Genomic DNA, 25608 nt, shown 5'->3' with positions numbered 1-25608 from the left:
ATGAGTGCTGTGCGGCGGGTGGGTGAGACTGACGGTTTGGGAAGGACCCGGAGAGTGAAAGAAAGGGGATGAAGGATGCCGGATGGGTTCAGTTCATCAATCGTATTTCGTCCTCGAGGAGGCGGGAGAGCACGCGCAATGTGCGATTGGCAGTTGGAATCTCCTTCAGCGGACACTTTTTTTCTTCGGTCTGAACACTAGTATCCAAAGGTTAAATTTGACCTGACTAATCTAGTCGAGTCTGATCGGCATACTAAGGAATAAAGCTCTCTCATATTGGATATTTTGCATTTGACTCGAACCTGAGATTTTACTTAAGCAAAATAAGCGTCGAGCCGCTTAAACTAATCTATGTTGATTCAGCGGGCGCCTTTTGTTTCTATCCGGAGTATATTTCCCGAAGTTGTGGATAAGAATTTCCTTTTCAAGTTATTATTACCATTTTCGCCTATCCTGATTCCTATTTGGCAATCTTCCATTTTTTTTTCTGAAGGGAGATTTCGTAAGATATAGTCACACTCTTTTCAAATTTTGAAGTTTTATCCGATACAACTACACTGTGTGAGGATGTCACCCCCCACTAAGACGCTTAGTGGTCATATAGGAAACAATTTACATGAGCTATTTCGGTTCGTGTACACCCTTACAAATGACTACACACGGAACTCTTACCTCAAGAGAAACACAGAGTAGAATGAGATGTTGGTTAGTGTAAAATAATTAATTTTACTTTCCTTTTTAAAGTGGTCTTATTTTGGGTTTAAAAATCAGGAATTTATATAATGAAAAATGAAACCTAACGCATTATATTTCTTTGGACTCTTGGGACGTTTACTTGGATCGAAGAGATTAGCCGGGAAAAATTCGGACAGCCTGATCTAAAAAAAAAAAAACTGTTTATATGAAAAATAATAATTATATTTCAAGAATTACTTTATTATCCGGCATTAATATTTGGCTGGAAGTTGACTTGGAGTGGGGGAGACAATAGGCAAGCATGCGCGTGGATACACTCGCCATCTAGTGACTTCCAAAGTGGGTTGATGTAGCCTCCGATCGCGAATCAGGGCGAAAACGGCAAAGCTCGTAACTCGTTCCGGGAGATATGATTATGGGTCCCACTCGGCCCAACTAGACACGGGAAACAGATTCCATATTCTTCTATGGGCCCATCCGCCAGGTGTATGGTCCTTGGTTTAATTCTTCGGACAGTTTTGCCCAAGTACATTTCGGCCTCCGCGGCTCGTGTATAAGGATGGCAATGATGCAAATAAAAAATACATCCTCGAATAATTGTAGCATTTTCTTACTTGCATAACTGCACTGAATGATTATGATACGATTATGGCGTTTAATTTTGAAAGGGTTAATTGTAAAAAAAAATACAAATTTTTCATATTTTATCGATTCATTCTAATACGAACTTTTTTCTTGACTTAAAACTACACGAACTATCAATTTGATATCAATTTTAGTACGTCTCAACTTTTTCGTTAATTTAAACGAGAATCTATGGCCACCCCGAGGTCACCAGCGACCTTATTGGGACGTCAATGGGCTCCGATGAGGCCCTCATTGCCCGAATTTGAAAAAAAAAAAAAGTAAAATCGAGGAAAGAATGAAGGGGGTAGGTGGTGTAAGTCTCATCGGCGGCCACCATCCTCATCCTCCTAATTGGGGTTACCGGAGACCTTTGTTGTCATGAGCAACCCCGGTTGGGTGAGCGGTGGTTGTTGTTGTGGTCCTCTGTTCAAAAAAATGGAAGTCGTGCTAATATTAATATTAAATTGATAGTTTGTGTATTTCTAGGTCAAGAAAAAAAAAATTGTACTAAATTGATAAAATGTGAAAGATTTATCTTTTTAGGCAATTAACCCATTTTAAAAACCATAGAGCAGTTATAGTTTTTTACGAAAAATTGGCGGATACAAACTGCACGGCAACTTTAGTTATAAATGCATCAATTTAGGCTTTACTCTGTATTACACAGCCCATCACACCAGCCCAAAGTCCAAGCCCATAAATGATACAAGACCCCGTCTATTTACAATATTTGCATTAAATTAGAAATAGGTTGGGTAGTTTTTTTAATTAATTTTATGTATTATTTAGAATAAATTTAATTTTCTTTTAATTAAATCTCACGTTTCGGTGCCTATAACAGTCTTTTTTTTTTTATGGTGCGGATACGATTGGCATTTTTTAACACAGCCATGAATGAGGTATGATTGCTTTGTGCGGTTTTGGACCGCGACGCAGTTATGATTTTTGCAATAACCGGGTGAATGTACTAAGAGCATTGGTGGTCAAACTTACTTACCCCACTAAGTTCTCAAAAGTTTTACTTAAAACTATTAATTTTTTAAAATATTTTCCTAATTTGACTAGATATATTCCGTAAGGTTTGCATCTAATCTACATCTCTTTCTTTCTTTCCCTTAGATGCTTGTTTTTTACTATACTAGGAAGGAAAGTTCATTCGTCCTTTAAAACTCTTCTAATTAAATCTCAAATCTCATCTCTACATAACTTGTATTTCTCAAGTGACCAAGTCAAGTCTTCTTGTCCCTTCTCTCAATTAGTTTTTTTAGCCTCCAACATATTTTTTTACTTCTCGGAGCATCCCGTCTCTTGTAAAAAAGTCTAATCTAATAACATAACTGTCCACTGAAAAAAAAATCATAATTTTTTTCTTCTTATTTGCCTTTCACAATCACAGTTTGAATGTGGGGAGGATTTTTTTCAATGAATATGAAGAATAGATAACTCGATATTGTTTAAAAATATGACGAATAAATTTAATACTTAATTAATTTTTGTGTAAGTCTTTCTCACAGTCACACATAAAATGCTCCTCTCTCTCAACTCTATCCCTCTTTTATTATTTTTGTTTTCTGGTTACATAGGAAGGCACATGCCCTAATACAATGGAATAAAAATTCTAATAATTAATAAAATGACATAGGTAATCCCACCGAGTAAGGTTATCAAGCGAAACATGCGTCATTGCGCTATAATCTCTCTTTTTTTTTCCCTCTCTTTTACGCCATCTGCCCAATATAAATTATTCATAAATGTTGTTGAGTATTGTGTTGTCGTTATTAGTATACATATATGCATTTCTGGGTCCACCTCCGATTTCTCAATCTCCCCCAAACATATATATTAATACATACCATGATGCGAGTATGACAGAGAGCAGTGTGTCATACACACATGTATACGTACACCGCGCTTTATCACTACCTTCCAAAAGTAAACCATCTACTGCAAACGATGATGCACAATCAAGAGATCATTACTTCCGAGTCTCCGATGATCTCCTCGCGGCATAGAGTATGAGCACATACGGCTCAAAATACCCAACACACGTAATCGGGGTGACAATGAATGAATAATATTGTGAAACAAAATTGTTATATCCCCAGTTTGTTGATCATACAAGAAAGGATGAAATGGCAATAATAAGCAAATGGACTTACATGTAAAGGGCCGTACTAGCAAGTAGCATGAGAATTGTATCAGGTCGATCCACCTGACGCTACGTGTGTGCATATATAGCTGTGAAGAAAGAAGCATACAAGAGTGATATTGATTCGGCTCGTCTTCCTTGATCTATCTCGCTTAGTGGCATAATTTCAAGAAGATCAACGAACGAACTGGGATATGAGCCGGACCAATATCACGCCATGTCTACTTCTTCTGGGAAATGGCTCTGTGATCGCTCTGCTGTCTCCATCTCCCTTTATATAGTGGCCATGGCACGGTGATGAACAAAAAACTAGGGTTTGTGGGAGCGACCAAAAAGTTTTGAGTGGAGGGGATGGGAGAGAAAAAGGTATCATTACCCAAAAGGGAATCAGATATGGGGGGGAAGGGTATAATAATAACCAAAGGATAAGAAGAGGACAACCTTACTGGAAGAGCATCATTATTTAGGAATCCCCACTTTGGTGTGTATACTTATGTATATTTATACATAAACACATATACATAAATGTAAACATTCTTTATTTTTTTCTGGGCTATAGATGTCAAAAGAATTCTTTGGTTGCACGTGAATTGGTATGCATATATAGATTACTCTGTAAGCATATGTTTTAATTTACACAATATCTTACCGAGAATATTTGATTAATGTATTTCTTTTCCTTCTTTTTATACAATTAAAGAGAATATAACGTAGTAGCACACGCTTTCGTCTCATAATTAAAAAGTTCTCGATTCAATATTTGTTGATATTGAGAATCACCCATACCCCTTCATTAGTTATGAAAATTTTTATTTTATCGTATTACTTACATAAACTTTTCTATGCAATTGAAAAAATATAAAATAAAATGGTCGTTGACTTGGTGAGATGTTGATGGCGTTCTCAGTTTTTGTCGCGTCTCCCATCAGATATAGTCAGACAAATTAGTTATACTTACGTTTTAAATATCGAATGACAACGGCAAGCCCACGGCCAATCCCTCGGCACCCTTCCAATAAGTTCCACTCCTTACCTAGATTATCGGTATCGGAAATGATCTAAAAATATTTGCATGTCTCTTTTAACATTATTCATACATGTAGTACGCAATATGAATAGGTTTTATCTTCCAAGTGAGGAAAAATTAAAAAAAAGAACGTAATATGAACGAACAATCCTTGCCTCCTCCGCAAATACTTTTTTTTATTTTTCGATTAAAAGAGAGATTTGTAATCTAGTATAATAAAATATAGATATTAATATCTAATAATGGAGCACAAATAATCTAATTAAATATATGAAACCTTTTGATTATTACTAGGTGAAAACGTGTGTCACTACATTACATATTTTTTTATCCTAGGTAAACAATTTCTTATGCATATGATGAGTTCATGAGCGGCTATTGGGCTAACATCCTGGCCGTTGAAGTATCGAAAGGGTCGCAAAATTTTCCTTAAAAAACTTATAGGATTAGACGGAAAGGTTGGTAAGGCTAGGACAATATACAGTGTCTTCACACTTGGGACAGTTGTCTATCAACGTTTCCTTTATTCTCCCCCCTCTTGTTCCATCCATGAAGAGTGTTTTCCCACTTGTGCAAAAGATTCATATAAAAATCTAGAAAGGGTTCAAATTTGGGAAAATTGTTAAGTTCAGCTGCTGGATTTCATACGAAATATTTTCGTACTTGAAAAATAACATTTCGTATAAATAAGAATAAGATTTTGTATAAAGTAATTAGTTAACTACATGTATGAATATAAAATATTTTATATAAAATATTTCGTATTATTTCGTACGGGATCCCGGCCGAATATTTTATCTAAGAATTGTCCAAATCTATCCTCTAAAAATGAGAAAACAGAATCGTTTTGTTTTCTTCCATTGACCAGGTCAACACCTTTTGTCTGCTTTTGTCCCATAAGTCACCAACTTTGAGCTGATTAAATAAAAAAAAGATGTAGTGTAATAGAATATTCATAATTAAGAGGTTGAAATTTCGATATTCGTGATGGTAAAATAAATAACGTAATTTTTATTAATTATTAAAAAAATTTATTTCATTATATATACTTTTTTTTGTACCTAAAAAAACTTTGAACCAGTTGAATGATAACAATTTTAGAATCATAAATTGCGGCGAAACTCATAAACAACGCTCAAAATTTATCCCAGATATCGGAAGCGGAAACTCGCTGAAAACACTTTGTGATTACAGAATTATGGACAAGCGTGAATTATTAATCTCAATCTTATTACATTGAATAATCCTCGTGATCTCAAGAAAAAAAATAATAATAATAATTTGCAAAACAAATCACTCCCAGTGAAGGTAGATTATTTCTATACCTATATCTGTCAATCGGGCTCGAAATATACTTTGCATATATATATATATATATGATGAAAAATACGATCAACCAATATGCTCTATATTCATGCACATCTAATGGAAAGCTCAAGAAAGGTTGAATCGACCAAATCGACGATGCAGGAAAAATCGATCATATTTTATGGATTATATACATATTATCTCTCACATGTAGGGTACTGTTAATTCGACTTATATAGTTACTAAAATTAGAAACTAAATCTCATTTAGTAAGGCATAGAGATTAGATTAGGCCTATATATACAACCAGGATTCATAATAATCATCGTGAGTTATATTGTGCGACGTGGAATATTGGAATATCTATTATTTGATGGGTGATTCTCCCATGATTAATCAGCTATTCACAATTAGTGGATGGGCTAAAATCTGATAGATTCGTCGATAATATAAAACAAAGAGAGAGAGTGCTTTTAACCTAATTTGCAGCCGCCATTTCACTGTAGCAATTTGATATTTTAATTCCTCCGTTGAGAATAATATGCAAAAGCTTGGTTTTGTCTCTAATGGTGGAGGTTGCACTCATATTATTGCTTGTGTGACATAGCACGAAATTTAACACATTAATGACTGAAAGTCTGAAACTACCCAGCAAAAAAAGATTAATGACTGAAACGGACACTCCCAACAAACACTATATATATATATACTTTCTCACCCAACTTCACATTTTAGTAAACAAACTCGTACATATATATGAATAGGGAAAAGTTCTAATATGACTTCGTGTCATCGTGACAGGCTCAATATCAATATTTAGTATTTTAGTTAAAATATTTAGTACTTTTACTATTTATGATGGATTATATTAAATGCTAAACACTTCAATCATAACACTAAATATTTAAATTGAAAGTAAAAGTAAAAAAATACTTGTACTAGTTAATTACAATTACTAAAAATACTAAATACCATAATTGAAGTAATAAACGCTTAAATTAGAAGTACTAAATGTGTTACGGTGATATGGAGTCATGTTAACAAAATTCATATTAATAGAGGTTCAAAAATCTAATATGAAACAGTGGAAGAATAATAAATGGGTATGAGAAGTAATTTCTTGATAAAAATGGAATTCAGGATGTTTTTAATTATCATCTATGTTGAGAGTGAGTACCAGTACCACTCGGTTAAATTTAATTCTCGTACCACACATGTCAATACGTAACTAGTACAGTAAATGACACGTGACAAGATTTAAAAACAAAATACTTATGTATTTGGAAGTGGGTTTAATTGGTTCCTTATAGTTGTTGCTGATATAATAGTTTTCTTTTTTAAGGATAATATACTATTGGTAAACATATATATATACATAGTATTATTTTATACTGATGATGGCGATCTTGAAAAGTTTAGAATGGTGTCCCATTGTTCTCTTCGAGACTTTAACTACTTTTCTGGTTTTGGTTTTGGTTTTACTTTTGCGTTTGATTTCAAAACATGGCCGTCCTCCCCACAAAAAAAAAAAACAAAGTTTTGTCACGCCGATGCCCAGACAGGTCCAAGAAAAAATGATGCATTTTGTAACTGAGAAAGTATATATAGCTTTTTCCAATCAAAACCGAGTCAAATTCTCAAGATAAATTATTTGTGGGGGTTGATTTGAATCATTTTCATTATTATATACATAAGAGAGGGAGAGAGAGTAGACCTAGAAGAAAGGATGTGGAATAATAGAAGGGTATAATTGTTTTTGGGTGATATGTCACTAAGCAATATTAAATTCATTTCAATTTAAAAAGTTCAAGTCGATATATTATGACATCTAATCTTTATAAATTCACGATTTTTTATTTTTTCAATGCAATGAAAAACTTCAGAATTTGAAAATAAGATTGAAGTGCCATATCGATCATACAATATGTATAGAATTCCATTTTCCAGGACGAATGAAAAACCCTTCAAAAGTATCGATTGGGAGGTGGGAATACTTCAACTTGGGAGGGCATGCATGCATTTTATTGCCATTGCGGGTAACACAAAAGAGAGTTGACATTTTATTATTTCATGTGGATAAGCCCACTCAAAAAAGAAGGATGAAAATGGAAAACAAGAACATCACATAATCTGTGGAATGTCAAGGAGTCCCTTCCAAATCAAATTTATTCCACACATCACCTTTCTGGGGACAACATTTCCCGATATATCTCTATATATGCATATGCGGCTTAATTATATCAATGGTTCAAAAAGTCTCATAATTATTACACATTGGTCCAAAAAGTCTTTTCTATTACTTGTTAGTACATGAAGTTTCAAAATCGTTCATATGTAGTGCATTCGGTCATCTTGAACTTGATGCCGTCAGTTATTGCTGACACGACATACATTATGTGTCACTTTTGGCACGTGGAACCAACCATAGTGTGTTACGTCATTAGTGAGATATAAATTTTAAAATTTTTTCTAATAAAAATATAGAAAAAATAAAATATATTTTTAAATAAAAATAATAAAATACAGAAAATATCAATTGAAAAATATTTTCTCTCTCAAGTCTCTCTATCCACTCTTTCCTCTATCTCCCCACCCTCAAGCAAGATCCACAGTAATATGTGGGAGTTGAAAAATCCATAGTATAGAGACAAGAGACGTGAACCTGGAGCGGCCATAGGTGCTGGTCCCCTTATCGGATTTGGATGCGGAGGATGAGGACGACCCAAAGAAGTCTAATCCCGTGGACAAGGACGACAACAGGGAGAGGGATCCGAGGATGAGGGACGAGTCCATGTGGCGGAAGACGAGATCCATGTCCCCGTTTCGGAGCATGCCTTTTTAAGTGGAAAGACAATGACGACAAGAACCCGCTCCACCGAATCGATCAAGACCAAGTCGCCTCGAAGATCAAAGAGGCATTGTTATGGGAGGCTTCGGAGAATCACTCCAATGAGACTCCCTCCGTCTCGGCTTCTTCGTTGAGGTCGAGCTATGCTGAGAAGAGCTTGAAGCGATGGGTCTTCCTGAAGGACTTCTTGCGGTGTAAAAGTGAAGGGAGAAGTAACAATAGGTTCTGGGCCACCATCTCATTCTCCGTAGCGAAGGAGAAGACGAGGACCAGCATCGGCTTGGCCTTATTCGCTGCCCCGAGCCCTCCTCGAAAGGAAAACAACCCTCCTCGCTCAGGTCTTGAATTTGGGCTTATCTTCAATGGCTGGAGGGAAATTGAATTGTATCGTCATTTCGGTGTTTGTTCGTGTTCTTGTTTGCTCTGATCCTTGCATTGTGAAGATTTGGAAGGAGTCGCCAGTAGAGGGAGACAAGGAGAGAGAAGAGAGATATGGAATGATAGAGATAAGATAAAGAGAGACTTGAGAGAGAAAATATTTTTCAATTGATATTTTCTATATTTTATTATTATTGTTCCATATTTTTATTATTTTATGTATTTTTATTTAAAAAATTTCAAATTTTATATCTTCAGTAATGACGTGGTGCACTGTGATTGGTTCCATATGGCAAAAGTGACACACAATATTTGTCATGTTAACAATACTCAAGATGACACAATACACTACATATGAATGGTTTTGAAACTTACTGTACCAACAAATAGCATAAAAGACTTTTTGGGATCAATGTGTAATAGTTTTGAAACTATTTGAATAATCGGTGCAATTAACCCATGCATATGCTTATACTTTGTATTATTCAAGTGGATGGAATCGAAATTTATTGCACTATGGATGGGATAAACATGACTTTAATTTATAAATTTCGTCCATACTAAGGATGGTGGTATGTAATCTTAATAATTGGGTATACCCACTACGCAATTGTTGTATTCTTATCCAATACTTGACTTTGATTTTCAAGGAAAATTTGTTAGATTTATGAGAGTTATGATTTATTTGGATGAATATTTAGGGTATGTTTGGATTTTAAACAATGTTAAACTTAACTCAACTCAATTACAAAAAAAGACAAAAATGTATTTAAATAAGCTTGAGGGTGGGCCCCGTTATTGGTCAAACAAACAAAGACCCCCATTATATTCATTTCATTTAATATAATACTTGAGAGTGGGCCCCATTATTGGTCAAACAAACAAAGATCCCCGTTATATTCATTTCATTTAATATAATGCTTACACTATCATTATCACGTGATAATAATAATTAAGACAATGCCTAATACAACACCTAAGTGCATGTCATCGCCCTCCTCTCTCTGCAAGCCATAATCGAGTAGAGATACGGTTGCGTACATCGTTCATTTCGGTGCTATTCATAACTACATATACTATATTTCCTTCTTGTAGTGGCGAATTGTGAAATTCATTGTAATTAGCTCACGCATCGCCGTACTCCAGAAATAATCTATTATGGTAATTATTACAGCGTATAAAATTATGCAAAACAAAACAAGTAAGGACAAGTTGTCATTGTGTATATGGTATAAAGTTCGTTATTAAACTCAGTATGGCGAATCTCTTTTTCAAAATACCGAAGCAACATTCGATAACATTACGTACTGACGCATGGCGCTAGTTGAATAGTTCTTTTTTCGTTGTTGGCGGATTACGCAGAGGAAAATCGCTCCGGTGATACCGTTCTCCCTTGTATGGAGCCAAATATCCCGGTATATTTGAAAATCCTGCATCAACAACATAATATTGTCCTGCAAAGAACAAAAGGAAAATTAAATTTAACTAATTTAGGCTTGCAATTTCATAGAAAATTGCAAATGTATAAGCAAATACTCACGACCACGCGGTACTGGAAAGCGTTCCACTGACGCAATTTCGGTAAATATTCTTGAATCGTGTGCGGAACCCTCCCAACCCGTCATCACATATGTAAACATCATGTCGTGTGAACAAACAACCAATACATTTTGTGATATATCGGCATTACGATCGCGATAAGGTATTATGTTCGCTTGTGGCACGCATGCATCGGCATAGGTTCCATCGATAGCTCCAATACAGTGCTGCATGAAAAAACGCATAATTATATCTACCTCACATAGTATACCGAAAATAGTTCTATACAGTATGAAATTAGCAAATAACATACCCTATAGAAGTGTTACCTTTCATCATTTTCAATTTCTGGCTGGACAATAACATTCGGCGGTGTTATAAAATCGGCAGATAATTCTTGTATGCCGCGTGCAATTTTTTTGATAACTCGTGAAATCGTTTCCTTCGAATGCTGAAACCTTTCTACCATCATTGAAAATCGCATACTATGTGTAATAACCAACAAGAACACGCCGACTTGCTTTTCTACGATAATACCTTTACTAGTATCTGTGATGCTACAGCGTAACCGTAGTGTGTCGCATAGATTTCTAAACACGTATGGTTGCATTCTGAAACTTTCAAAGCACTGAACGTCACTCCCTAATACTTCAACAATGTAATGTCGTCCTTAAAGTGCTGAATTTCTACATGGCATGTTTCATGGAACGGGATCTTCCATCTGATCAAATTGCATCATCAAGGAGTAGAACATACGTTGCCTACATTCATTCTCGTCGTCTCTAGAGTTATTGTCATTGCCAGAAGACGTGCCATTACGAGACATACTGTTTGCCAAATGATCACCTATAACTATGGAAATAAGTTCATGAATTTGTCGTTAACAGTGAAACACCTAAATTATAATCATAACACAATAACATGCAACACGCATAAAATAAAAAATCATCAGCATAAGCAAACACATAGAACAAACATGAGCAGTACGAGTTCAGTCAGAACAAACAATAAAACAACGTTGTTTTTCGGGAAAAAAAAATGTAAGATGTGATCACGGATTCTTCAAGGATGAGGAAGTTGCAATATCCATTCCATTCGTGACTCCTCCTTGAACCACATGAAAAGCCTCCGCACTCCCAGATCAAGGAGTGCTATGCCCGCTTTCACAAACAAGGGGTGAGGGATTCTCGATTCCAATTTAGCCGACTCCTCGAGGGCTTCCTCGATGCTATTATTCTCAGGTTTCTCAGGGCTCGATACCGACTTGCTTCTCTTTGCCGATGGTGGGTTGTCCTGTGGCTTCTTCGTGAAACTTTCCCTGAATATGTCCACGCACTCCTGCATTTGTGAGCTCTTGCTTTAAGCTCTTTTTGGCACTTAACGTCGAGACTTGGTTAGAATGGCTCTGCAATATAGACGGGGTCGTCACTCTCGTCGGAGCCTTCTTCGAGATCGACATGTTGTTTCTGCTTTCCCTTCCCCCTATATAAGAATTCCTCATTTAACCAGCTTTATTCTTCTAAAGTTGGAGGTGGATCAGTTGAGGATATGCGAAGAGAACTGGTAGCCACTGAAGAACTAAACAGTCCAAATCGTAGTGCTTGCTGCCCTTGCTCCATAAAGTCTTGTACGCCATGTTCTTCTGTACGAAGAAGTACGACATTGCTCGAAGGAGATCAGTGACAATTCATTCAAAACAACAATAGAAGCCGAACAAAAAAATAACGAGCATGTACCTTTATAAACATATCCCAAACATCTGGGTCGACTGTGATGGTGTTTGTGTCTGCATCCCACCGACGCCTGTATGCCTGATTATTTCAGAAAATCGGCTGAAATTTGTCTTCATTCTTTGATGCTTGTCATTTACCTTCTGCAAACACAATTACTTATCGAGAAATAGATTGATCATTTCAGCTGTGATCTCCTTCCAAGTACTGCTCTTCCATGTTGTAGTGTGTGTTCTTCTCAGCTTCTCAAGCATTACGTTTAGGAAAGCTACCTCCATTTCATCACTCTAGTCGATGATATTTTCCCCTTTTGGAGCCATGATGCATGCAGTTGGTGGAGCAGAACTTCCACAAATAATAGGCAGAACAAAATGAATGACAGACAAACAAAACTTCGCAGCAGAAAGACAATGCATAAACAAACAAATAGCGACTCTCGTCTCGGTTAAATCCATAAGACTACTTTTGGAAAAAAAAAAAGAGCAGCAGTAGGTTCTCAGACAAGGAAAAACGTTGTTGTTTTTCGCAACAAAATAATCCTTAAACAGCTCAAACAATTTTAGCAAGTTGTATAACACCAGAGAACAAAAGCAATCACACTCGTAACAAAAACAAAAGGAAACTAAGCTTTCAATGAGCTTTCAAGTCATGGAAGTCCATATTCATCTCACAACATCAACTGAGCAGCCAATGAAGAAAAACAAAGGGAAATCTTCAAACGAGAAGCACTAATGGAGACAGAGGCTGACGGAACATACCTCTAATGTGGATGCTTATCCCAAATCCATGTCCACCGCTTCTTAAAGGGGCAAATTGAGCCGAGAACAGAGCACTTGGAGGGGGCCCCTACAATTTTGCATTATTCGGGAGATTTGACATTGCGTGCCAGAGCACAGTTCTCCGCAAATAATTCTTGACAATATCCCCTTTTCACTGTGAAGCGCAGCTCCTTTGCCCGCTGCTCGTCACCGACGCACGGTCTGTGAAATTGACAAAATTGACGGAATGGAAGTGAGTAATCGATGGAATTGACGGAATCGAGGTGAGTAATCGAGGGAATTGACGGAACCCACTCACTAATCGGGAGTTTCCACCCGCGCTTTGAGATTCTTACAACCAATTTGGTTGAAGTTTCGAACCCTACCGATGCTTGGAAGGAGGAAGGAGCTTCACGTTTCTTTGTTTGGCATGCCTTCGAACGGTTTTCTGCCCAAAAGCATGGTTTCTCGAGCAAGTTGACCTACTGTTGTGCTACTGGGACCCACAGCTTTGAAAACACAGACCCACTTTGTCGGGTAGCAAATTGGATCGAGCAGAGTTGAGCATTGCTCATAATCCAAACAGGCTCTTAGTTGTTGTAACTAATTAGATAAAGGTGGAGTTTCTTTTAATTGAAAGATAGTGGTCGAATTTTTAGGAATTTTATCTATTTATTTATTTTTTGTTTCATAAAAATAGGAGCATAAATAAGAGTGGAGTTTTACAATAAAATCAAACTATGGAGAAAAGTAAAGCAATTATAATATTTTGTGGGTATCATAATATCGGAAAGTTCAATAAGTCTCAATCAATCTAATTTGAATCGAATTACCACTAAGGGATTGAACTCTTCAAGTATGGATTTTTCCATTCACAATTCTTGAACTAAAAACCTTGCAAAAGAGGAATAAACGTCAAATCACTTGAACCAATCAATGTTGATTTTGAGACATGTATTTAAATAATAGTATAGGATATATATATATATATATATATATATATATATATAGGTAGATGTTTCCAGAACTGTTTTGTGGAATAGCTTCGGGCCCTGTTTTTGAGGTGTCGTTCGGGCCCAATTCAAGAACCTAGCTATATACATCAAGCCTCAACTGAAAGCACCGAGCCGGGCCCCTGAACTGAACTCATTCCCGTACATCCGTGCGGACCTGGCCGTTCAATCCAACCCAACTCATAAAACTTTTAGCTGGATCATTGAACCGCCCCGGTTTCTACCGGTTCGACCACGGTCCGGTCTGATCCCCAACTTTTGCTGCTCCTTGGACCTCCATCATTATGCGGACTCAGTGAGTCAACTCGGATCACCTTCGCTCTCTTCCGTGCTCACTGATCCAAGCGGGGAGGAGAAAGGCACAGCTCAGCCCTGGAAGTCCTGTCCTCAGCTTTCCCTCGCTTGTAGCTACTGCTGGTTTGGTGCCCCACCACCATCCCCCGCCCACCCTCATTTCGCAGGCTTTGTGCCGCTGCCACTGATTCCATCACACTTCCGCCGCTCGCTGCCCATTTCGACCAGACCCGTAAGGTAACTCATTCTAGGTGGTCTCTATGTATGTGCTCGAATTTTGGGTGTTAGCTACGGAAATCGTGATTTTTCAGGTCAAATTCTTCATTTTCATTTCAGATCATTGGGCTCGAATTCTGACATCTAATGCCCGGAGCCTCAGACCTCGGACATGGATGAGACCGCCCGAGGACTAGAACTGTTCTATGAGACACGGCACCACGCTTCCCGGCCGTTCACCTCCAGTTACCCTCCTCAGCAGGTCCTCCACTGCCCGCCGTGTCTCACCTTTTTCTTCCACTTGATTGCTTTTCCTTGATTGATATGAAACTAATTCGATCTTTTTGTAGAACATTCAGGCCAGTGAGAGCTCCAGAGCCAGTTTCCTCTCCTTAATTTCAGCTAAAGGTAATTCGACTCGATTCATTTCGTTGGTTTAAGATTGAGCGAATCGGCCTAGATCCATCAAGGAGCGGAGGTTTGGTTATTGTAGATAGTGGAAGTGGAATGGGTTTCATTAAATGTGTTTTATAATTACGTGGCTGTTCAGTTCCACCTGGTTCTTATGCATATTTATCCCAATGTTGCTGTGCTTCACTGCAAAATTGTTTAATGAGAGGGTATTATATTGTCCTTGAAGGTGTGAGCCAACTCAGAGAGAAATGGAGTCAATACAAGCAACCGAGAAAATTAAAAAAGATGTTATCTCTGTTTGTCTCATCGAGCGGCGAACATGTAGCTGTGGCTGCTGGTCACCAGATAACTATTCTACAGAGGAGCGATGACTACTTGGAGCCTTGCGGAATCTTTACGAGTAAGATGTATACCTGATTTCATGTCCAGAGTACGGGGATAGGAAGTGGCAAGCCTGGAACTTTTTATTTCCATTGATTCTTCAAAAACATGCCCAAAATATGTTCTCTAGCAACATCTCTCTCTCAGAGTATGTTTCCTGGAGCTGTTTCACTATCAAGGGAATTTGTGATAGAGTCACTTGTATATTACAGGGTTCTTTAACTTAGTATTGTTTTATTATCTGTAACTTATGTTTCAGATCGTAGCTTTCGTACATTTACTGCGGGAGCATGGTCAGAGAACCACAATGTGCTTGGAGTTGTCGATGACAATGACACGCTCTATTTTATCAAAGCAAATGGGGAGGAGATTTCAAGAATTTCAAGGAGCAGTCTTAGAGTTCCTCTACCGGTAGTGGGGCTTATCGTGCCAGATGGTTCAGACTCGCAGAGGTTTCCCTTGTAAGTGTGGGTCCTCTCTTTGGCTCTTCTGAAATCCTTTGTCTCTTTGGGTTTAACAGAGACATTTCCAGGCCCGGCATCACTGTTGCCACCGCTGATGGTTCTCTTCAGCACATCGAGATTGGTGATATGTGTGCCTCAATTTCTTCTGTGTGCACGTCAACTTTAAAGAGGCATTTCCAGAGTATCGTCTGTCTTGACTACCATCCTAAACTTTCTGTGCTTGCTGTTGTTGGTAGTCCTACAAGAGACGCAGCTACATGGAAGGGAAATTCTGGTATGCTTAATGTTACACTGCTACTTTCTTCCTTTTATATGTCGTGGGTGCTGATGGTGTAGGATGAGGCTTTTTAGCTAGTCTTGCAAGCATGAGACCAAATGCATTTGATATTGCATGCCCATTGGTTCTGCATTATAAGCATAAGAATGTCTTGATGACTTCTGCAGTTAGATTTCTTTTGAGTTATTTTCCGATCTTCTTGCCTGTGCTTCAGGATGCTACGGCCTTGCTCTCTGGAATAGAGCAAGCAATACAGATGGGGATCGTGTATTTGACTTTCAATTTGACGGTTCCTATTCAAAACCAGAAAGTTATCAAGGTGAATTGTCATATCCGAAGGTGTCAATTTCTCCAAGGGGAACTTTTGTTGCCACATTAGATATGAATGGAGACTTGCGCATCTTTAGGCCAGAGTATAATAGCTTGGCTATTTCAACTGTCTCTTTTGGAGAACTGGAGTCAAGAGAACTTTTAAGTGGCATAGTGGACTTTACTTGGTGGTCAGACCAAATTCTCACTCTTGCAAAGCGGAATGGTAACCTTGCAATGATTCATGCCTCAAGTGGATTAAAAGTGAAGGACAACAATCATGCATATCACCTACCTGTTCTCGAAAGATTCGCAGAGCTTGAAGGACAAGTTTTTCTCGTAGATACTAAATCTGGGGAAAGGATTTATTCATCCACTACTGGGGGAAAAAATGATTTGCCATTTATACTGCAGAACACTGAGTATTCATTTGATCACTTTGATGTTTCAAGGCTCCACTGGAGCTTGATGACATTTTCAGAGAGGTCTCTTCAGGAAATGTACGACATATTAATTTCTACTAAGAAGTATCAGGTTGCCCTAGAGTTTGCAGATGCTCATGGGCTGGACAGAGATGAGGTTCTTAAGTCACAGTGGTTGCATTCTGACCAAGGATCAAAGGAAATAAGTAACATCTTGTCAATCATCAAGGATCGGGCTTTCATACTTTCGGAATGCATTGAGAAAGTTGGATCAACAGAAGATGCTGCAAAGGCTTTGCTCGAATACGGTCTTCTCCTTACAAGTGAAAATGCCTTTTCCGATTCAGATGGTGAAAGTGATGCCTTCTGGGATTTTTGCATTTCTAGGCTTAAGCTTTTGCAGTACAGGGATCGGTTGGAGACATATGTGGGCATAAACATGGGCAGGTATAGTCTTCTTCTTAGTCATGCTTGTCATCCATATTTAGATAATAACCTGTCCGATCCTTTCTTTCTTTGCTTCTAACTGTCTTGCGTGCTTTGACTTTTGTAGCACCTTTATATTATAATGTGCGTTTTATTCCATAATAGATTGTCAAAAATAATTTTACTAAATTAAGGATTGTATATTTCTTATACTTAGCTAGCTGATTTTGAGGTTCACTAACTTAAGGCACAAAAGGAGGAGTTTCAAGAATGTCAGCACTTTAGAATCATCTTCAATTTTTGTTGTCTTTTAATTGTTAAAAATGATCCGTGCTTTAACTGGTTTTGGAATCAGCTGTCAGAATGAAGAAAAAACAATGTACAATTCTTCTTCTTGTCGTCTGCCTCTTATTTAGTTGGGATTTGTGGTGGTCGTCTTCTCTTCTCTACAAAAGAGTCATAGTTTTATTTATTTACTTTCTTGCATTATTGAGAGGCCTTCCATGTTGATGCTGATTTTAATTTTCTTGTCATGGCCTTGATATGCGAGACTTTTCTTTTGTTGCTAAGCAAGGAGGAGGTAGTATTTTTAGTAAGCAACTGCAACAATAATTGAAACTATACAATCATTAAGGTGTTCAGTTTCATGATTGTGGGAAATCCTTCCATTTGTAGTTGATGTCAATTTCCTTTTCACAGCACTGATCTCTGAGGTTTAGGTTTCAGAATTGTTTCTACCCACTTCATCCTCAAATGACGTAGTCTTCTGCAGGTTTTCTGTGCAGGAATACAGCAAATTCCGCGACATGCCAATCAACAGAGCTGCGGCAGGACTTGCTGAAACTGGGAAAATCGGTGCCCTTAACCTCCTTTTCAAGCGTCATCCTTATTCAGTTGCTCCCTCAATGTTGGAAGTTTTAGCTGCCATTCCTGAAACAGTGCCGGTGCAGACATATGTGCAGCTTCTTCCTGGGAGTACTCCTCCTTCCAGCACTGCTGTGAGAGAAGAGGATTGGGTTGAGTGCAAGAAAATGGTGAACTTTCTCAACAGATTGCCCAGTGATAGTGAAATTGCAGTTAAGCTTAGAACTGAACCAATTGTCAAGCAATCATTTGGATATTATTGGCCATCAACTGATGAACTCTCAAAATGGTACAAGAAGAGAGCTTTAGATATTGATAGTTTTAGTGGGCAGCTTGATAACTGCCTCTGTTTGGTTGAGATTGGTCTGCGTAAAGGTGTTAGTAAGCTGCAGAATTTACATGAGGATATAACGTATTTCAACCAGCTTATATATGCAGATGATTCTGATGCACAATTAAACTTTAGTGTGAGCCTTGTTGCATGGGTGCAATTACCCAACTATGAGAAATTCAGAATGATGCTTAAGGGAGTTGATGAAGAAACTGCAGTTCAGAGACTATATAATGTGGCAGTCCCGTTTATGCGGAAAAGATCAAGTCAGTCAGCCTCATATTCCGAATATATGGATGGCGAGTCATTTTTGGTCAGATGGCTGAAGGAGATTGCATCAGAAAATAAGTTAGAGATATGCTTGATGGTCTTTGATGAAGCATGCAAAGATTTTGAAGCGCACTACTTTTTTAGAGATGAGGCTGAAGTTGTGGACTGTGCCCTGCAATGTGTATATCTGTGCACTAGTATAGACAGATGGAGTTCAATGGCAAATATATTATCTAAGCTTCCACAAACTCAAGGTGAGGCATGCTCTCGATGTACTCTAATTGAGTCATTGGTCCTGGTTTTGTCGACTAGATGCTATGATGTTGACAATAAATCCTTGTTAAAATATTGGCTAAAAAAAAAATCCTTGTTAAAAAGAAAGAGGTGTCACTAATAATTTCAAGTAGACAATGGCAAAAGCCTTGCACGTTATGATCTGAAAAAGGGAAATTACAAAGGGCTAGCACAAGAAAATGATGAAAATCTGAGGGAGTTAAGAACAAGTTGCCCATGCGATTTTTTGTCTGGTTTTGACGGTCACTTTAAATATGATTTGTTATTATGGTTGAATTTTAAAATATGATTTTTAGTTATGTGTTAGGATTGTTGAGCATAAACACAAACAACTGACTTTATAAATACTGAATCAGGTATAAATGGTCTTGGAAAAAGACTAAAAGTTGCAGAAGGCCACATTGAAGCAGGAAGGATCTTGGCTCTTTATCAGGTTTCACTATCTTGAATACAACAATATTTTCTCTTGATTTTGAAGCTCATGTAATTTTTGCTTATAGCAATTCCAGTTTTTTGTTATATAGGTGTAGTGCTTTAGTGAGATTTTTTTAATTTGAAGGAGAACCACTGCTTGGTTATCTGAACTTATGGAGGGCTGCTAATTTAGGAGCCATCATTCTTCCCCCATTCTAATGATGAAACTGGATTTGTTGGGAGGGAATATAGAAGCTTATTAAACATTATCTGAAATGCCTTCTTAGGTAGCATACTTTTTGGGGTATTTTGCTGTGCATTTTGTTTTATGGACAGTTTAAGGAAAGGACGTTCACTAGTAATTTCCACTGGATCTAATACATTGATGCATCTTCTAGTGATTCCAATATCAGAAATTCTGTGATGGAGCAAATTTATTGTCGGTTAACACTTAAGAACTTGTGTAGATATTCCCATCAATATTTGGAAAATCTGATCTATGACCTTTTCTCTTTTGTCGGTGTTTGATTTAGAATTAGCACTGCAAGGCATTTGATTATGTCACTGATGGTAACATTGACATTCAATTTAAAGTTGGATAATGATTTTGTTCTGCTCATTTTTGGCTCAGGTGCCTAAGCCTATAAACTATTTAGTGGAGGCTCGCGCAGATGAAAAGGCAGTAAAGCAGATTTTTCGCCTCATTCTGTCAAAATTTATCCGTCGCCAGCCTGGGCAATCAGATAACGACTGGGCAAGCTTGTGGCGTGATATGCAATCCTTGCGGGAAAAGGCTTTTACTTTTCTTGATATGGAGTATATGCTGATGGAATTCTGCAGAGGATTGCTCAAAGCGGGCAAATTTTCTCTTGCAAGGAATTACTTAAAGGGTATAGGTTCAGCTGCTTTGGCTCCGGAGAAGGCAGAAAATCTTGTTATTCAAGCTGCCAGAGAGTATTTCTTCTCGGCTTCCAGTCTTGCTTCCTCTGAGGTGAACTAGCAGTCGACATTAATGGTCCATGTGTTTGTTCTGATTTTTCCTCGTTTGATGAGGCCATTCTTGTCTTTTGGAATAGAGGAAATGCTATCTCTATATATGGTCAAAGATATAGTTGTTTTTAAGTTCTAATAGTGCGAATTACTTTTGTTAATGAATATTTCGTGTTTTAATCTGGAATTGCCTGTAAGAAAGCCATAGGAAACGTATAATTTTGAAAAAAATTGAGTTGGGCATATACCCAAAATCACCCTTGAACAAACAAAGCTTGATCCTGACTACATTGCATGTAACGTTTCCATTTTCTTGTGTTTTGAGTTCAGGAAGAGCACTTAATAGTTGACTTTATTCTGCTGGACTTTTTTCAAAGTATTAATTGATGACATTTTCTGTGAATCTTCTTTCCAGATATGGAAAGCTAAGGAGTGCCTCAACTTGTTTCCAGGCAGCAGTAGCATAAAAGCTGAGGCCGATATAATTGATGCGCTCACAGTGAAACTTCCTAGACTTGGAGTAACTCTTCTACCTGTGCAGTTCAGGCAAATAAAAGATCCAATGGAAATCATTAAAATGGCAATCACAAGTCAACCTGGAGCCTATCTTTATGTAGATGAATTAATTGAGGTCTCTAGGCTTCTCGGATTGAACTCTCAGGATGATATCTCAGCTGTTGAGGAAGCTATTGCTAGAGAAGCTGCAGTAGCAGGTGATCTTCAGTTAGCGTTCGATCTGTGCCTTGTTTTGGTAAAAAAGGGGCATGGTCTCATATGGGACTTGTGTGCTGCAATAGCCCGAGGCCCTGCCATTGATAATATGGGCATAAGTTCTCGAAAGCTCCTTCTAGGTTTCGCTCTGAGCCATTGTGACGAGGAATCCATCGCTGAGTTGCTTCATGCTTGGAAAGATTTGGACATGCAAGGACAATGTGTGTCTATGACCGTGTTGACTGGGACTGGTCCTAATATTTCAAATTCCGATGTGCATTATCTCTCAGAAGTGGCTGACTCAGAAATTTATCTGAGTACACTGAAAAACACCCTTTCCTCTGTTGCCAGAGAGTTGCCTCCTGACAACTGGAAATCTCTTCTCAGAGAAAATGAGAAAATTACATCTTTTGCTGCTTGCAAACTGCCATGGTTGCTGGAATTAAGTCGGACACCAAATCATGGTAAAATTTCAAATTTAGGGGCTATTTCTGGGGGTTGCTTAAGCATAAAAGGGCAATCCATGGTGACTATTTTATCTTGGTTGGTGAAAAATGGTTTTGCTCCTAGAGATGATCTGGTTGCGTCTTTGGCCAAATCAGTTTTAGAGTCTCCTGCAACTGAAGAGGAGGATATTTTGGGGTGCTCGTTTTTGTTGAATCTTGTAGATGCCTTCAGTGGAGTGCAAGTGATCGAAGAACAGCTGAGAGTGAGGGAGGATTACCAAGAAATATCGAGCATCATGAATGTTGGAATGAAATATGGGTTATTGCACAACTCTGGGGTTGAGTGCAGGGATTCCACTCGTAGGAGGGAGCTGATACTTAAGCTTTTCAAAGAGAAGCACATGCCACTCAACTCTGGTAATTCCCGCCCTACTACTTTGTTAGGGTCTCCACTCTTCTTCTTTGCATGTCAATTGATCATATACGTTTAACAAAGAGAAAATAAGATGGAAAAAGAAAATATCTTACTTATTGTGTAAGATTGCTGATTCAGCAACCGGATATATTTCCCTGAAATCTTTGTCTGGTTCTCTACCATCTGCGATTCACCTTAGTTTTGTGATGCCCTGTAGAATTCTAGGTACATTATTATTTAGTTACACCTGGGAACCTTATTCTTGTTTGTTCATGCTGCACTGATCTTACTAATTCAGATGCAATGGAGCAATTTGGGAAGGTGCAATCAACATTTTGGAGAGAGTGGAAACTGAAACTAGAAGGGCAGAAGCATGTTGCTGATCATACGAGAATATTGGAGCAATTAATTCCAGGGGTTGAGGCTTCACGCTTTTTGTCTGGTGACTTTGACTATTTTCATGGCGCTGTTTTCTCCCTAATTGATTCGTTGAAGATGGAGAAGAAGCGGATTTTAAAGGACTTGTTGAAAGTGGCAAACACTTATGGTCTAAATCGGGCTGAGGTATGCGATCATTATAGTCATTCAGGTGTTTTTGATAGAACGTATAAATCTTAATCATCTTGTTACATGAATCTTGTTTTCTTGCAGGTGCTGTTACAGTTCCTAATTTCAGTGCTTGCCTCTGAGTTTTGGACCAATGAGGAAATTGCAGCTGAGATTGCAGATGTGAAGGGAGAAATAGTCAGTTTTGGTCTGGAAACCATCAAAGTTATTTCCTTCACAGTGTATCCTGCAATTGATGGTTGCAATAAACGTCGCCTTGCGTTTTTATACGGCCTTCTTGCTGACTGCTACTCGTCCTTGGAGGAGACGAATGCTCCGTCCTTTTCAGTGTGTGACCCAGCTTTGTCTACCTTTGGGTTGACAAGTTACTACAAGCTTATTGAGCGAGAATGCATGAAAATATCTTTTGTTGAGAATCTTAATTTCAAAAATATCGCGGGATTAGATGGGCTGAATTTGGATGGTTTCTGCGGTGAAGTCTTCAGAAACCTCGATGAGTATTGCTTAGAAGCCTTGGCAAGAATGGTGAATGAACTAGTCAGTATTTATAGAGCAGCTGATCCATTGCCTAATGGTCTTATATCGGGAAGGCATGTTTACAAGCAGTACATTCTTAGTTTGCTGTCTTCATTGGAAGTAAAATTTAGGGCTAACTTTGATGCTGTAAGGCCTGAAACATTCCAGAGTTTAGTCGGCCTACTTGAGGAGACATATGATCGTTGCATAACTTACATCAAACTGCTGGCACCTTCAGATATTTCTGAGTTGATGAAACGATTCGTCACAGTGAGCTTACCGAGCTCTGGTTCTGACAAGATCGTAACTGATGACTCAGCTTGGCAGGATTGCCTTATTGTCCTTCTAAATTTCTACCTGAGATTGACCGAAGAAATGCAGCAGATGTCATCCCATGAGGGTTCCGAAGATATTTTCGAATTCAATCCTCAATGTCAAACGAGTTTCTTAAAGAGCTTAATGAGACTGGTAATGGAGGATAGTGTGTCACCAAATCAAGCTTGGGGCACGATTGTGGATTACATGAATGTGGGCTTTGTAGGTGATTTAGCTGTTGAATTACCAATATTTTGCAGAGCACTGATATTTTCTGGTTGTGGATTTGGTGTTATTTCGGAAGTTTTCGCTGAAGCAATACCTCAGAGTTCCAATAGTCTGGCTGATGGGGAAACACAGGATCTTCCTAATCTGTTTCTCCATATTTTGGAATCCATTCTTCAGGAACTGTCCAGTGAATTCCACGCACTGGAGAATCTGTGTCAGCTATTGTCATCTTTGAGCAGAATGGAAGGGGATTCAAAGAACCTCAGAAAGGTCAGGGAAGCAGTTTGGGGCAAAATGGCTGATTTCTCAAATGGTTCCCAGTTACCAGGGCAGCTTCGTGTTTATGTTCTCGAGCTCATGCAGCTGACCTCAGGTAGACATATTACGGGCTCCTCTGTTGCGCTCCAATTTAAGGTCCAACCATGGGAAGGGTGGGATGAGTCTCATTATTTGGGTGAAAGAGGCATGACTGCCAAGGATTCAGATTATCCCGATTCTTCCAACAGGCTTACGAGTACATTGGTCGCCCTTCGAACGACTCGCATTGTGACCCCCATCTCCCCCAGCTTGGAAGTAACTTCCGAGGATCTTTCGGACGTCTCAACAGCGGTAAGCTGCTTTGTGAAACTTTGCAAAGAGGCCAATACAGAGTCCCACTTGGATGCGTTGGTGGCTGTTTTGGGTGAGTGGGAAGGGCTTTTCGTACTGAACAGAGAGAAGAAATCTTCTTTGGAAGTTTCTGCTGAAGGAGGGGATGACTGGGGCAATGACGATTGGGATGAGGGGTGGGAAAGCTTTCAGGAAGTAGAACCGCTAGATGATAAAGAGACGAAAGGGGAATCTCCTTCCCTTCATCCTTTGCACGAATGTTGGACTGAGCTACTGAGAAAATATATATGTCTACCCTGCTTTGGGAAAGCCATACAACTCTTGGACCAATATTTGGCAAAGACAAATGGAACATTAGTTGATGAAGATGGTGCGCGGAGCTTGAGCAGGACAGTAATGGAGATGGACTGTTTCAGGGGATTCAAGATGGTTTTGTTGCTTCCTTATGCGGAGTTGCAATTACATTGCTTGGAGGCACTTGAAGAAAAGCTGAAGCAAGAAGGGATAGCAGAGAGTATAGGCAAGGATCTCGAATTCCTAGTGCTTGTGTTATCATGTGGCATTTCTTCAGCTATCATTTCCAAGTCCCAGTTCGATGCTACTTTCTTGTACCTCTGCTACTTGGTGGGACACTTCGCTCGTCAATCCCAAGAAAACCAGCTATCCACCTCACATATTGATGAGCCACACGCCGAGTTTCTTCTCTTTGGAAGAATTCTCCTCCCTGCTTTCATATGCGAGCTCGTGAAGGCAGATCAGCTGGTTCTAGCTGGGCTTCTGATTACGAAGTACATGCACACGAATCCTTCTCTCAGTGTCATCAACATCGCAGAAGCAAGTCTTCGGAGATTTCTGGAGGGTCAGCTCTACTCACTGGAACAAGATGAAGAGGTTGCACTTGAGAGGATACGTTCGAGTCATACGTTAGAGAGTACCATTTCGAGCGTACAAGGTAAGCTGGGAGATCTGATCCGTGAGGCATTGCCTTTGCTGTCTTCCAACGCTCGATAAGAAACATCTGGGGTTTTAAGCATGTGCGAATGGAATGTTTGTGCCTGTCTGCAGTTAGGAAAACGAAAGAAACGTTTTGTTTCTCTTTCCCTTTTTTCTTTGTATAATATGTTGCTGTACGGTTTTCGCATTTCCGATGAATTTCCAAGTTTTGTGGAAGAGGATGATAACCCCAGAGAAGGGGAGGGGGAAGGAAACATTCTTTTAACAGAGGTATACATGAGAGCTTGTCTCAGTTGGATCGCTCTTTTTTCTCTCTCTCTCTCTCTCTCTCTCCCCCCCCCCCCCCACCTTGGGACGATTCAACGATTGTTAAGCAGTGCAGTGAGACATCATAAAACATAAACGATC

General features: G+C 38.6%; 1 protein-coding gene across 3 annotated transcripts; it reads left to right on the top strand.

Moving 5' to 3' along the window:
• Positions 1-14373: 14373 nt before the first annotated feature.
• On the top strand, positions 14374-25503 carry LOC116195932 (MAG2-interacting protein 2). Of its 3 annotated transcripts, none has more exons than XM_031525364.1 (13): positions 14374-14604; positions 14704-14845; positions 14943-14991; positions 15224-15397; positions 15638-15839; positions 15911-16116; positions 16334-17297; positions 18049-18995; positions 19392-19468; positions 20081-20440; positions 20855-22013; positions 22310-22575; positions 22663-25503. In XM_031525364.1, the coding sequence occupies exons 2-13, from the start codon at positions 14756-14758 to the stop codon at positions 25255-25257; spliced, it is 7089 nt and encodes a 2362-aa protein (XP_031381224.1). In that variant the 5' UTR covers positions 14374-14604; positions 14704-14755; the 3' UTR covers positions 25258-25503. The 3 variants fall into 3 exon arrangements, with proteins under 3 accessions (XP_031381224.1, XP_031381223.1, XP_031381225.1); XM_031525363.1 differs by having other exon boundaries at positions 14934-14991; XM_031525365.1 differs by lacking the exons at positions 14374-14604; positions 14704-14845; positions 14943-14991; positions 15224-15397 and adding an exon at positions 15427-15526.
• Positions 25504-25608: the final 105 nt, after the last annotated feature.

Source organism: Punica granatum, chromosome 2 (assembly GCF_007655135.1).
Source record: "Punica granatum isolate Tunisia-2019 chromosome 2, ASM765513v2, whole genome shotgun sequence".
NCBI classification, from domain to species: domain Eukaryota; kingdom Viridiplantae; phylum Streptophyta; class Magnoliopsida; order Myrtales; family Lythraceae; genus Punica; species Punica granatum.
Note: the sequence above shows the minus strand (reverse complement) of the source record. Positions and strands in the feature narration are given on the sequence as shown.